Below are 15,233 nucleotides of genomic sequence, written 5' to 3'. Positions count from 1 at the left end.
GAATGACTGGGCTGCCTGAAATTACTGGGCTGTCTGGAATGACTGGGCTGCCTGATATTACTGGGCTGCCTGACATTACTGGGCTGCCTGGAATGACTGGGCTTGTCTGGAATGACTGGGCTGCCTGAAATTACTGGGCTTGTCTGGAATGACTGGGCTGCCTGAAATTACTGGGCTGTCTGGAATGACTGGGCTGCCTGATATTACTGGGCTGCCTGACATTACTGGGATACCTGACATTACTGGGCTACCTGACATTACTGGGCTGCCTGACATTACTGGGCTGCCTTGAGGCAGCATGCAAATGTTGCATGTCTATGACCCGAATTACAAACAATATTTGGTTTGGTGGAAGACGCCAGTACTTTTACCTAGAAAACAAAGAGACGCTCAACAGATGTTTGAGGATAATGGTGTAGTTTATTACCGTAAAACAGACATTTGAGGATAATGGTGTAGTTAATTATCGTAAAACAGACATTTGAGGACAATGGTGTAGTTAATTACCGTAAAACGGCAGTTAGCGTAGTGGTTATTTTTTATTTTTTTAATCTTTACTAGGCAAGTCAGTTAAGAACAAATTCTTATTTTCAATGACGGCCTAGGAACAGTGGGTTAACTGCCTGTTCAAGGGCAGAACGACAGATTTTGTACCTTATCAGCTCAGGGATTTGAACTTGCAACCTTTCGGTTACTAGTCCAATGCTCTAACCACTAGGCTACCCTGCCGTTAGAGTGTTGGGCCAGTAAACGAAAGGTTGATGGACTGACAAGGTAAAAATCCGTTGTTCTGCTCCTGAACAGGCCGTCATTGTAAATAACAATTTATTCTTAACTGACTTGCCTAGTTAAATAAAGGTTAAATATATATATTTTTTTAAACAACAAAAAAAACAGACGCTTGAGGAAAATGGTGTAGTTGTTACCGTAAAACTTCAACTAAACGCGAGTCTCAAATAGCCCTTTTAGTAGCTGGGCAACTGCACACAACTGCTGGGTCTAAATTAATTGTTTAGTAGGTTTAATGTTTAAATTGTTACGTTAAATAATTCAATACTGACTCAAACAAGTGATGGCAATCATCCTTTTTTATCGCCAGTAAAAGAATGCTAGCCATTGGCTGCTAACAGCTGAGAGCTACTAGCTAACTGGCAAGCACAAAAACAGTCAATAACTTTGGGAGTGCAGAACTGAGAACTGTACTACCTGCTGTGTAGTCACAGTCAAAGAGGAGAATAATTATTCAGTCAAGGAAAGTTTTTTTTTTTTTTTTAAACATTTTTTTTAAAATGGAGGCACACCAAGACAAAATAAGTGTGACACAATGTGTAAATGATAACACATTAGTGCAGGAAATGAAGAAGTTGATTATAATGATGAACATGAATGCTGGAATTAAACAATTAACTATGCAAATGAGTGCTCTCTGAGGAGTACAGATGTGTGTGTTGTGTGCCTGCCCACATGTGTTAGAATGCAAACCAGCTTCTCAGGATTATTGTATGTTAATAGGCAGCTCCAGAAATAAACCCTATGGTATTGCTGTGTAGCCACAGGGGCAGGAGCTCTGGGGCTACAGCTAGCCGCCGCGGCGCTAGCTTACTTCAATGGGCTTGTCTGGTGTTTGCTTAAACCCCCCTGTGTAAACATGGCTAGCCTATTGGGTGGGAGGGACGACGACTCAATCTGTGTCCTAAATGGCACCCTATTCCCTAAATGGTGCACTACTTTCAACCAGAACCCTATGGGCCCTGGTCCAAAGTAGTGCACGGTGAAGATAATAGGGAGCCATAATAGTGCTGTAATTTAATAATGTATTACGGTGCTTTACAGTCGTAAAAGAACACCTGCAGTAGAGAGTGAATCCGACTGGGCTTCATCAAAACAGCATTCTGGGGTAGCCTAGTGGTTAGAGCGTTGGACTAGTAACCGAAAGGTTGAAAGTTCAAACCCCCGAGCTGACAAGGTACAAATCTGGTGTCCATCTTCCCCTGAACAGGCAGTTAACCCACTGTTCCTAGGCCGTCATTGAAAATAAGAATTTGTTCTTAACTGACTTGCCTAGTTAAATAAAGGTAAAATGATAAAAATCGATCATTTGTTGTCGGCTAATTGCACGTTTTTTGTTTCAGACCACCATAGAGATTGCTCAGGACTTACCTTACGAATGACTTCCAAACCGTAAGTATTATATCAATTACCTGTAGTACATTTCCATATTTACAGGAAATACTATGTAATCATTTACTGTCATTTATAACCGTTGTATATGTCTGCAGCTTCGCAGGCTAATTGGATTGGGTTGGGACAGACACAAACAACCCAATTTGGGTGATTCATTCAGTTGAACAGAGAGAACATTTTACTTGTATTGGTCTGCGTCCCAAATGGCACCATATTCACTTTATATTGCACTACTTTTTTAAAACATGGCCGATAAGGCTCTTGTCAAATATAGTGCACTACTAACCTACAATACTTATCTGTGGGCAGCATCATAAGTGTGATGTGAGTGGAATGAAGTCCAACCCAGCACTTTTTTATTGGCCCCCTTATTTGAAACAACGGCTGAAACAGTGGATAAATACAAATTAAAAAGTATGCAATTAATAAAGAAAAAAAGACTAGGATTTATTATAGGCATTGGTTGAAGCTCAGTATTGAACTAAAATCTCCCTACCATCATATCTAAGCCAACATGAAGCAAATCTAGTTGAAAATGAGAAAATAAACTTGATTGGAGGTCATGAACTGTCCGTACGTTACCGAGAACCACATATAAGATTTTTTAACAGGGTCGTTAACAATTTAGTTTTTAGAGTATTTGTTGCGCCTACCTAGCTCAAATTCTAGATGTCGGATTAAAACGAGACTATAGTGTTCATAAAATGACCATCGGACTTCACTGAATTTGTAGGTGCAACATTTATAATTTATCGATCTCACAAGCTCATTTCTGACCATTAAGAACCAATAACGTGCTACATTTTTGAAGCATTTCTGACAATTTTGATTAGCTAGGTAGCTAGCTAGCTAATGTTACTTAGCTAATGTTTGCTTGATTGTACAAAGTCCAGCAGCTAGCCTCTGTAGCTAGCTAGCTAACTCCAGTCAGCTGAAAGCTAGCTAGCTAACTAACAAACAGGCAAAGTAAGGTAGCTAGCTATTTTTGTTTATGGAAGGTTTGTTACACAAATAACTTCCGCCATTAGCAAGCTAGCTAGTTAGAGCCAGACAAAAACAGCTGAAGCTAGCTAATGATAGCTAGTTCATGTCCAAATGCCAGTCCTTTCCACAAAACATAGCTAGCAAGCTAACGTACATCAGCTCAAAACCAACCCCAAACTTTGGACAAATTGTCATGCTGCTAACTTACTATGCATGCAATGGGCCTTTGCAACACTAGCTTGCTACTCCATAGTCCAGGCACAGTAAGAGCTAGCCACATTTCACTGTCTGACAGGACACAACTCAAACTGCTGAGAATTTGTTTTGCTGTCTGACGTTAACAGAGCCTCCTGGCTCTATTGTGCACTGACTGCAGTGTGCATGTGCATGCTTGCTAGCATAAGAAAAACTCACCAGTTTAACATCTATAATACATTCCAGTATGCTCCTTCCCCCTGTCTTCATTACATGTTTTAATCATGTGTGCTGATCAACAGTGCCAAACTTACAACTCTGCCACTTGTTGGATATTTTTCAACTCTGCCGTGCACACATGTGTGAAGCTAGCCACAATGAGGATTAGCCACAATAGTGGAATTTGCAGTTCGCCTTCAAATAAAAGTCCCCCATTTTGAAAGTGATTCAAACTGATACAAATAGTTGAAAGGGAAAGGGGGATACCTAGTCAATTGAACAACTGAATGCATTCAACTGAAATTCCGCATTTAACCCAACCCCTCTGAATCAGAGAGGTGCGGGGGGCTGCCTTAATCGACTTCCATGTCTTCGGCTCCCGGGGAACAGCCATATTTGTACTAGATAAAAAACATTTTAAGTGAGAATTGGCATTGGTCTGAAGCCGAAAATGAAAGGAAATTCACATGAGCACCACAATGCCTATTTCAACCGTGCTCTACCAAGGTTTTCCAGCACACGGCGTTGACATACTACAGTAAGTATTGTACTGCAAACTATGTGTAAGCAGGTTGCTTGGGATTCAAACCTTCTCAAACAGCCTAATTCATACCCTTCAGAGGGATAATGAACTTTACACTGTCCTGCTATTAAAATTATATATTGTGTATACTGGTGTATATATACAGAACCAGTCAAAAGTTTAGACACACCTACTCATTCCGGGGTTTTTCTTTATTTTGACTATTTTCTACATTGTAGAATAATAGTGAAGACATCAAAACTATGAAATAACACACGTGGAATCATGTAGTAACCCAAAAAGTGTTTAACTTATCAAAATATATTTTATATTTGAGATTCTTCAAAGTAGCCACCCTTTGCCTTGATGACAGCTTTGCACACTCTTTGCATTCTCTCAACCAGCTTCATGAGGTAGTCATGTTGAATGCATTTCAATTAACAGGTGTGCCTTGGAATTTCTTTCCTTAATGCATTTTAGACAATCAGTTGTGTTGTGACAAGGTGGGGGTGGTATACAGAAGATCGCTCTATTTGTTAAAAGACCAAGTCCATATTTGAGCAAGAACAGCTCAAATAAGCAAAGAAAAACGAAAGTCCATCATTACTTTAACCTCTCTGAACCACCCATCCGGATCCGGTATAATTGTCATCAGCAATGCTGAATAGCATAGTGCAACGGTCAAATAATATTACGAGAAAATATTCATATTCATGAAATCACAAGTGCAATATTGCAAAACACAGTTTAGCCTTTTGTTAATCCACCTGTTGTCTCAGATTTTGAAATGATGCTTTACAGTGAAAGTAATACAATACAATGACATGTTTAGCTAAAATGACATGTCAATGACATGCTTTTCTACAATAAAGGTATAGTGAAATACAGTCATGCACCACATTACTACAAGACAAAACAGCTCAATCAAGCCTAATGGTCTTGTCAGTGTGAAAGCAAAGCTTGCATTCAAGCAAACATGAAAAGGTAGCAGAATGGGATAATGTCTTACTGTGGTGTGTGGGGAATCCAATACTTTAAAAAAACTTCTTAGGGACAGCCCACATTTTTTTACTTTTTGCCTAAATGACATGCCTAATCTAACTGCCTGTAGCTCGGACCCTGAAGCAAGGATATGCATATTCTTGGTACCATTAGAAAGGAAATACTTTGAAGTTTGTGGAAATGTGTCATCGGCGTGCCATGGAGTTGCTCTCTGACCAAATATGGTGTCCTATAGGATATACTACAACCCTAATGATATAGTGAAGTCTCGTTACGTTCTAGGATCTCTGCGGAATACATACGAACGTGATTTGACCGGTTGAAACAACATTTAGGGTTAGATTTTCAAAGATTCCTTTCTTTGCAAATTGAGCGAGTGGAAATACAAAATCGATCGTGCATTCTATATGGACCTTTTTAGGTTATGAAAAATTATTTTATCTAACAAAACGACACTTCATGTCATCTCTGGGACCGTTTGGATGATAAATCAGATCAAGATTTCAGAATGTAAGTACACATTTCACCTTCAGAGGTGAATTTTACAAACCTATTGTGGTGAAAAAAAGTGTTTTGTTGTTAGGTGCTCACCTCAAACAATAGCATGGCATTTTCACAGTAATAGCTACTGTAAATTGGACAGTGCAGTTATATTAACAAGAATGTAAGCTTTCAGCCGATATAAGACACTTATATGTACCGACATTTGTTGTTTCTCTAAAATCTGTGATGATGACACAAGGCGCTGCATGATTTTACAACTGTCCCGTTGACGGGACGCCGATCCCTAAGAAGAACTTGTATGTCGTACAAATCACATTACTGTGGAACCACATCCTGTAATAGTATAAGTTAAGCTGTTTGAGAAGGTTTAAATCCTAAGAAACATGCCTACACATAGTCTGAAGAAAAATACCAACATAGCTACTGTAGTAGGTTAAAGCTGTGTGCTGGAAAACCTTGGTAGAGCATGGGTGAAATAGACATTGTGGTGCTCATCTGAATTTCCTTTCTTTTTTGGCTTCAAACCAACGCCTATTCTCTCTTAAATCGTAGTTTCTGTTTTTTAATTTATAAATAGTTTCTGTACCTTGTGCTGTCAAAGAGAAATGACATTATTGAAACGGGTCATTGACCTAAGTTAAACGTTTTGTACCGTTCCTCTGAGTGATCTACGTTAAACGTTTTGTACCGTTCCACTGTTTCCTCTGAGTGATGGAATAAGAGGTGGCTGATGGATAAAGGTGCCGGCTCCGGTCCGCTTCCTACTTTGTCTCCATACTCCAGTTTCACTCCACTGCCATACTACTGGATGGGCACATTTATTGTCTGTAGCAGTCTGTCTCCATTCTGGCTCAAGCTAGAGGGAGTAATGTCTATCTATGGTGTCCTGGGAATAACAAATTATAGCAGTCTGTTGCCATTCTGGCTCACAAGATAGGTTTCCATCCAATTGGCCACAGATTTTCATTCTAAGATCTGCGTAAAAGCAATATTTCCCTCCAGAGATGTTTCCATCAAATGTACTTGTTGTCGATAAAAGGCTGTGCGTGATGACGTAGTGCACATTAAAACTAATAACTTTTGTGTTTAAATTCCCATGTACCGAATAAACATATAGGTTAAATTGGTCTCCATCAATGCAAGTTAAATGGGAATCTATCAATACATGTTAAATGGGAATCCATTGCATTTTCAACTCTACTGATGTTTTTTCCACTATAAATGTTGCATCATATAGTGAATGTGCCCATTTTGGTCTTTCCAGCCAAAACCTTGCAGATACAGTGTGGGTATAGCATACATTATGAGATGATTATGGATAAGAGGGAGATCATTTTTAATTGTCAAACGACAGCCAAGCATTGATCATCATGTCACCAGAAAAAACCCTTGATATTTATTGGAAAGGAGCTTCAAGCTCATCACGGTGCACTTTGATCATCCTGTGAAGTTCATCATCATGTATTTAATCTGTAGCCTAATAAACTGTATGCTTTCCCGAGTCATAGAGAGAGGACCACACAACTCAAACTTTACATCGATAGGATTGTTATTATATCAATATTTGCGTGTAAAGGTGTTTGTGTGGTCCTTCTGTAGCTCAGTTGGTAGAGCATGGCGCTTGTAACGCCACGGTAGTGGGTTCGATTCCCGGGACCACCCATACGTAGAATGTATGCACACATGACTGTAAGTCGCTTTGGATAAAAGCGTCTGCTAAATGGCATATATATATATACATATATATATATGTTTCCACGGCTATTTCTCACATGATTAATTTTACGGACACAAAAAGATCCCACCTTTTCTGATTATTTTGTTTTGTCAACATTTGGAAGTTTATCGACATATGGCCTGTTATGACATTTTTATCCAACATGTACTTTACTTGGATAAAAAGGTTGAGTACAGCAGAAATGTGCTTATTTTAACCCTTTGATTAACAAAGCGGGGTGTCAGGGTAGCCTAGTGGTTAGAGCGTTGGACTAGTAACCAGAAGGTTGCAAGTTCAAACCCCGAGCTGACAAGGTACAAATCTGTCGTTCTGCCCACTGTTCCTAGGCCGTCATTGTAAATAAGAATTTGTTCTTAACTGACTTGCCTATTTAAATAAAGTAATTTGGTTGAGTCTGTGATTAACATAATCAATTTGTTGATCAGATGAAAGTGTAAGTGTTTTCAAATCGAATGTTATTTGTCACATGCGCCGAATACAAGTGTAGACCTTACAGTTAAATACTGACTTACCGTGATGTACTGGGCCGTAAGCACTACCCTCTGTGCCTTGCGGACAGAGGCCGAGCAGTTGCCAGAAACAGGCAGTGATGCAACCAATGATGCTCTCGATGGTGAAACAATGCAGTTTTAAGAAAAATAAGTGATAAGTAAAAAATAGATAAGTCAAATATAAAATCATGAAAGAGCAGCTGTAAAATAACAGTAGCGAGACTATATACAGGGGGCACCGGTTAGTCTAGGTAATACAGTGGGGCAAAAAAGTATTTAGTCAGCCACCAATTGTGCAAGTTCTCCCCCTTAAAAAGATGAGAGGCCTGTAATTTTCATCATAGGTACACTTCAACAAAATTAGACAAATAAATCCGGAAAATCACATTGTAGGATTTTTTATGAATTTATTTGCAAATAATATTTATATAAAATATAAAAAATTTATTTGAAAATAAGTATTTGGTCACCTACAAACAAGCAAGATTTCTGGCTCTTACAGACCTGTAACTTCTTCTTTAAGAGGCTCCTCTGTCCTCCACTCGTTACCTGTATTAATGGCACCTGTTTGAACTTGTTATCAGTATAAAATACACCTGTCCACAACCTCAAATAGTCACACTCCAAACTCCACTATGGCCAAGACCAAGGACACCAGAAACAAAATTGTAGACCTGCACCAGGCTGGGAAGACTGAATCTGCAATAGGTAAGCAGCTTGGTTTGAAGAAATCCACAATTATTAGGAAATGGAAGACATACATGACCACTGATAATCTCCCTCGATCTGGGGCTCCACGCAAGATCTCACCCCGTGGGGTCAAAATGATCACAAGAACGGTGAGCAAAAATCCCAGAACCACACGGGGGGACCTAGTGAATGACCTGCAGAGAGCTGGGACCAAAGTAACAAAGCCTACCATCAGCAACACACTACGCCGCCAGGGACTCAAATCCTGCAGTGTCAGACGTGTCCCCCTGCTTAAGCCAGTGCATGTCCAGGCCCGTCTGAAGTTTGCTAGAGAGCATTTGAATGATCAAGAAGAAGATTGGGAGAATGTCATATGGTCAGATGAAACCAAAATATAACTTTTTGTTAAAAACTCAACTCGTTGTGTTTGGAGGACAAGGAATTCTGAGTTTCATCCAAAGAACACCATACCTACTGTGAAGCATGGGGGTGGAAACATCATGCTTTGGGGCTGTTTTCTGCAAAGGGACCAGGACGACTGATCCGTGTAAAGGAAAGAATGAATGGGGCCACTTTTTTGGCCCACTGTATGCACATGTAGGTAGCAGCAGCATAAAAGGGGGTGGGGGGACAGTGCAGATAGTCTGGCCAGCCATTTAATTAACTTGGTGTTCTGGTACCACTTGCCGTGCGGTAGCAGAGAGAATAGTCTATGTCTAGGGTGGATGGAGTCTTTTAACAATTTTTAGGGCCTTCCTCTGACACCGCCTGGTATAGAGGTCTTGGATGTCTGGAAGCTTGGCCCCAGTGATGTACTGGGCCGTACGCACTACCCTCTGCAGTGCCTTGTGGACAGAGGCCGAGCAGTTGCCAGAAACAGGCAGTGATGCAATCAATGATGCTCTCGATGGTGAAGCTGTAGACAATTTTGAGGATCTGAGGACCCATGCCAAATCTTTTCATTCTCCTGAGGGGAATAGGTGTTGTCGTGCCCTCTTCACGACTGTCTTGGTGTGTTTGGACCATGATAGTTTGTTGGTGATGTGGACACCAAGGAACTTGAAGCTCTCTACCTGCTCCACTGATTCACTACAGCCGCGTCAATGAGAATGGGGACGTGCTCAGTCCTCCTTTTCCTGTAGTCCACAATCATCTCCTTTGTCTTAATCACGTTGAGGGAGAGGTTGTTATTCGGGCACCACACGTCCAACCTAACGTGGTACTATCCATCCTGTTTAATGACAGTGTAAAACTGACTTCAGGTCAGTGACTACTAACGTGATACTATCCATCCAGTTAAATGTCAGTGTAAAGCTGACTTCAGATCTGTGTCCACTAACAATCTATCCACCCTGTATAGAGTCATTGTAAAATAATCTCACCACCCGTTGACTCCAGATCAGTGTTTGATTTAGCCTCTTTGTCTATTCTCTTTCCACAGACAGCCCTTCATTGCTGGCATGTATCTGATGATGTCTGTGACCACCGTCATCCTTCCAGGAAATAAAGGTATGTTGTCTGTGTATCTGTCTCTGTGTATCTGTCTGTGTGTCTGTATGAGTTCAGAGAGGCCACTCCACTCACTGTGTGCAGCACAATGCTTGTCCAGCCCCCCTCTCCCCATTACGTTGTCAGGACATACATTCAATTTCGGCAGTTGACTACTTCCACCGGAAAACATTTATTTTGTAATTACAAGTCAGTGGGACATGGGAATGAGGGAATTTATCACTTTGAGATAGCTAGCCCCCCTCCCCCCCCCCCGCCTGGGTCATTTGCACAAATGTATTTGTGTTGTCGTTGGTCCGGGAGGCAATAACAGTAGCTCATTTATTTTCTGTGTGGTAATGGCTTGTAAAGCTTGGGAGCTATTTTGAACCTGTTTTCTGTTTGCTGTTGTTGTTGTCAGTATCATATTTATCCGCAAGACATCAGCAGCAGTTAAGGAAAAATACCAGCGTATCATGTAGGCTAAGTGATCCACGATGATGTGTTTTCCATTTTCCTGTTTTGTAAATGGATGTTTCGCTAATGTTTTCTCATTGCATTGGTACCGCAGCACCGAGTCTAGGACCAAAAGGCTCCTTAACAGCTTCTAGCCCCAAGCCTTAAGACGGCTGAACATTTACATCGACTCCAGCCGACGCTTGGCATTGCGCATGGTGATCTTAGGCTTGTGTGCTGCTGCTCGGGCATGGAAACTCATTTCATGAAGCACTCGACAAACAGTTTTTGTGCTGACGTTGATTCCAGAGGCAGTTTGGAACTCGGTAGTAAGTGTTGCAACCCGAGGATAGACAATTTTTACGCGCTACGCACTTCAAGACTGGGCGGTCTCGTTCTGTGAGCTTGTGTGGCATACCACTTCATGGCTGAGCCGTTATTGCTCCTAGACGTTTCCACTTCACAATAGCAGCACTCACAGTTGACCGGGGTCAGCTCTAGCACGGCAGTAATTTGACGAACTGACTTGTTGGAAAGTTGGCATCCTATTACGGTGCCAGGTTGAAAGTCACTGATCTCTTCAGTAAGGCCATTTTACTACCAGTGTTTGTCTATGGAGATTGCATGGTAGAGTGCTTGATTTTATTCACCTGTCAGCAACGGGTGTGGTTGAAATAGCCATATCCACTAATTTAAAGGGGTGTCCACATACTTATGTATATATAGTGTATGTGTATTTTCTGTATGCTGATGCAGTTGTTGAATAGAGCATTTCAGATTAGTCATCTGGCCTATTCATCTGTGTGTTTTTGATTCCTTCCACAGTTACAAACGCAGACGTGGCTTGCACTTATAACTCATATCCCATATACCCATTTGCCTTCAGAACCCACACGCACAAGCTTGGTAAGCAGCAGATTTCATACGTTTCTTATTTTATGAGAAATCAGATTAATTTATTAGCAAATTGTCATGCAAATGCCAGAATTGCTGCATCAAAATCAAGCATTTTTACCTGCATATATCGCAAAAACACTGATTCTATGACATACAGTAAGTAACACACCGATTTTGTTTAGGTCATTTGTTTTCTACTGAAGTAATCTGAATTGATTCCTAATTGGTTTTGCCGTCTCCTATCCCAGGACAAGTTGTCAGTGGTTACAGGATTCGAGACGGGAAGTGGACTCTGATTGGACGACAGACTCCTCAGTTACCACAGGTAGGTGTCTGGCCATGTCACAGTTATCTCTGCTCCCTCCAAAAGTGTTGCACTTGTTCATGTCCCTTCACTGATTTCAAAGGAAATGACTGGTATAAGTAATATGGTGAAAACTCCCACTAGCCCATGCCTTCACCAATCCAATTTTAAGACTTGTGGGCAGTAGTGAACGAGTGCATCAGATATTATTGAAGGCATTTTTCTGTCATTGTGGTCCAAACAGTGTAAAAAAAATAATAATAAAAAAACGCAGGAAAAACGCTTTGTCTAAACGTAAACCAGGTAGAAAAGTTAATGTTTTTATATTATAATTTGTGGGAACTTACAAACTCCAAAATAAAATCTCGACAGACAGGGAGAATTGAAAATGATCAAAACAATGAATTTAGCAGTATTGAATTTGTTATTATGTTTGGGCAAAAGAACACAGCATTAGTCATGGAAAAATGCATAAAATTGCAGTCAATGTTTTTATTTGTTGGCTTTTTCTTTTGATTTTTACATCAAATCAAATCAAATTTATTTATATAGCCCTTCGTACATCAGCTGATATCTCAAAGTGCTGTACAGAAACCCAGCCTAAAACCCCAAACAGCAAACAATGCAGGTGTAAAAGCACGGTGGCTAGGAAAAACTCCCTAGAAAGGCCAAAACCTAGGAAGAAACCTAGAGAGGAACCGGGCTATGTGGGGTGGCCAGTCCTCTTCTGGCTGTGCCGGGTAGAGATTATAACAGAACATGACCAAGATGTTCAAATGTTCATAAATGACCAGCATGGTCGAATAATAATAAGGCAGAACAGTTGAAACTGGAGCAGCAGCACAGTCAGGTGGACTGGGGACAGCAAGGAGCCATCATGTCAGGTAGTCCTGGGGCACGGTCCTAGGGCTCAGGTCCTCCGAGAGAGAGAAAGAAAGAGAGAAGTGGTGGCAATAGAAGTTACTTTTAGATTTGTATCATTTTCATTTAGATATACCATTTTTTTCTTCTTCTGGTTAGGCTATATTGATCTCTGGCTCACTCTTTAGTAATTTGTGTGGCTACATTTTTTAATCACAGTGCTTAAAGCATCATACAAGCTCAGTAGCCTACATATAGTTCATTTTATTCAAACAGGGTGTATTTATATATGGAAAAATACATGTTTTAATATTTTCGACCGATTGATTGAATAGCCTACTCAAGAGAGATAGGCTATTCAATCATAGCCTACTCAAGAGAGAAAAACATAGCTAGACTGTGGTTTTACTATTAAACTCTATGCTGCTATTGTTTTTTACTTTTGTAAAAGCAGCTTGTGTTTCTTAAGCAGGCAAAGGGTATGTAACTTGAAGGCTGGTGGTGACTTGTTAGCTACGGGGAAGCAAGAAAGTCGCTTGGAAAACTGACAAAACTGGTGATGAAGGTTGCTGTGGGTGGGTGTGTGTGGGCTTTCCTGACTTGAATTGAAATGCACCCTGTACTTAAAAAAGTGTAGTCCTAACGAACTCTAGTTCTTGATTAGCAGGCTGCTCAGTCGGTCTTCTCTACTCATAGCTTCAGTCTGTGCTAATTAACAGTGGGCTATTGCGTGCAGTCACTTCCCTTCCTCTCTGCCTCCTTCCTCTCTGCCTCCTTCCCTTCCTCTTTCCCTCCTTCTCTTCCTCTCTGCCTCCCTCCGTCCTCTCTCTACTTCTCTCCCTCTCTCCCTCCTTCTCTCTCTCTCTCCCTCCTTCCCCTCCTCTCCCTCCTTCCCTTCCTCTCTGCCTCCTTTCCTTCCTCTCTCCCTCCTTCCCTCCCTCCGTCCTCTCTCCCTTCTTCCCTCCCTCTCTCCCTCCTTCCCCTCCTCTCCCTCCTTCCCTTCCTCTGCCTCCTTTCCTTCCTCTCTCCCTCCTTCCCTCCCTCCGTCCTCTCTCCCTCCTTCCCTCCCTCTCTCCCTCCTTCCCTCTCTCCTTCCCTTCCTCTCTCCATCCTACCCTTCCTCTCTATGTGTGTGTGTGTGTGTGTGTGTGTGTGTGTGTGTGTGTGTGTGTGTGTGTGTGTGTGTGTGTGTGTGTGTGTGTGTGTGTGTGTGTGTGTGTGTGTGTGTGTGTGTGTGTGTGTGTGTGTGCGTGCACGGATGTGTGTGTGTGTGCTCAGGCTGTTCCAGACTGTGTCGCAGGGGGCTGGGACAGCTCAGCGCTGCCTTTAGCGCGTCAGGACATTAGACAGATTAGAAACACAAAGAGGGCTTTTGTCCCGTGCTGCCCGCGCTGTCACTCCAACACTTTATGAGCCAAAGACGCTCCAGCCCACTCGACAATGCTAAGGAATCCGCCTGGATTTGGGGGGGCTTAGGCGTTACCGCAATGTATCGATATCTCCCTTTGAAGGTCTTGGGATCCTGCCTGCAATGTTGGTTGTGTAGTGTGTAGCCACACTGATAATGACTTTATGGATGGCTGTGTAGCCACACTGATAATGACTTTATGGTTGGCTGTGTAGCCACACTGATAATGACTTTATGGTTGGCTGTGTAGCCACACTGATAATGACTTTGTGGATGGCTGTGTAGCCACACTGATAATGACTTTATGGATGGTTGTGTAGCCACACTGATAATGACTTTATGGATGGCTGTGTAGCCACACTGATAATGACTTTATGGATGGTTCTGTAGTCTCACCAATAAGGACTTTATGGATGACTGTGTAGCCACACTGATAATGACTTTATGGATGGTTGTGTAGCCACACTGATAATGACTTTATGGATGACTGTGTAGCCACACCGATAATGACTTTATGGATGGCTGTGTAGCCACACTGATAATGACTTTATGGATGGTTGTGTAGCCACACTGATAATGACTTTATGGATGGCTGTGTAGCCACACTGATAATGACTTTATGGATGGTTCTGTAGTCTCACCAATAAGGACTTTATGGATGACTGTGTAGCCACACTGATAATGACTTTATGGATGGTTGTGTAGCCACACTGATAATGACTTTATGGATGACTGTGTAGCCACACTGATAATGACTTTATGCATGGTTCTGTAGTCTCACCAATAAGGACTTTATGGATGACTGTGTAGCCACACTGATAATGACTTTATGGATGGTTGTGTAGTCTCACCAATAAGGACTTTGACTGGATGACTGTGGATGGTTGCCACACTGATAATGACTTTATGGATGACTGTGTAGCCACACTGATAATGACTTTATGGATGACTGTGTAGCCACACTGATAATGACTTTATGGATGGTTGTGTAGTCTCACCAATAATGACTTTATGGATGACTGTGTAGCCACACTGATAATGACTTTATGGATGGTTCTGTAGTCTCACCAATAAGGACTTTATGGATGACTGTGTCGCCACACTGATAATGACTTTATGGATGACTGTGTAGCCACACTGATAATGACTTTATGGATGACTGTGTAGCCACACTGATAATGACTTTATGGATGGCTGTGTAGCCACACTGATAATGACTTTATGGATGGCTGTGTAGCCACACTGATAATGACTTTATGGATGGTTGTGTAGCCACACTGATAATGACT

At 41.5% G+C, this 15,233-nt stretch overlaps 1 protein-coding gene across 5 annotated transcripts in view; it reads left to right on the top strand.

The window, feature by feature from the left end:
* pam (peptidylglycine alpha-amidating monooxygenase) overlaps positions 1–15,233 on the top strand; it is a 160,568-nt gene that overhangs the window by 58,188 nt on the left and 87,147 nt on the right. For all 5 annotated transcript variants that reach the window (XM_052525124.1, XM_052525120.1, XM_052525122.1 and 2 more), the window contains exons 9-12: positions 2,133–2,181; positions 9,972–10,039; positions 11,300–11,380; positions 11,620–11,696. In XM_052525124.1, the coding sequence (XP_052381084.1) occupies positions 2,133–2,181; positions 9,972–10,039; positions 11,300–11,380; positions 11,620–11,696 (275 nt within the window). The remainder of the gene's footprint in view (positions 1–2,132; positions 2,182–9,971; positions 10,040–11,299; positions 11,381–11,619; positions 11,697–15,233) is intronic.

Source organism: Oncorhynchus keta, chromosome 9 (genome assembly GCF_023373465.1).
Source record: "Oncorhynchus keta strain PuntledgeMale-10-30-2019 chromosome 9, Oket_V2, whole genome shotgun sequence".
NCBI lineage: Eukaryota > Metazoa > Chordata > Actinopteri > Salmoniformes > Salmonidae > Oncorhynchus > Oncorhynchus keta.
Note: the sequence above shows the minus strand (reverse complement) of the source record. Positions and strands in the feature narration are given on the sequence as shown.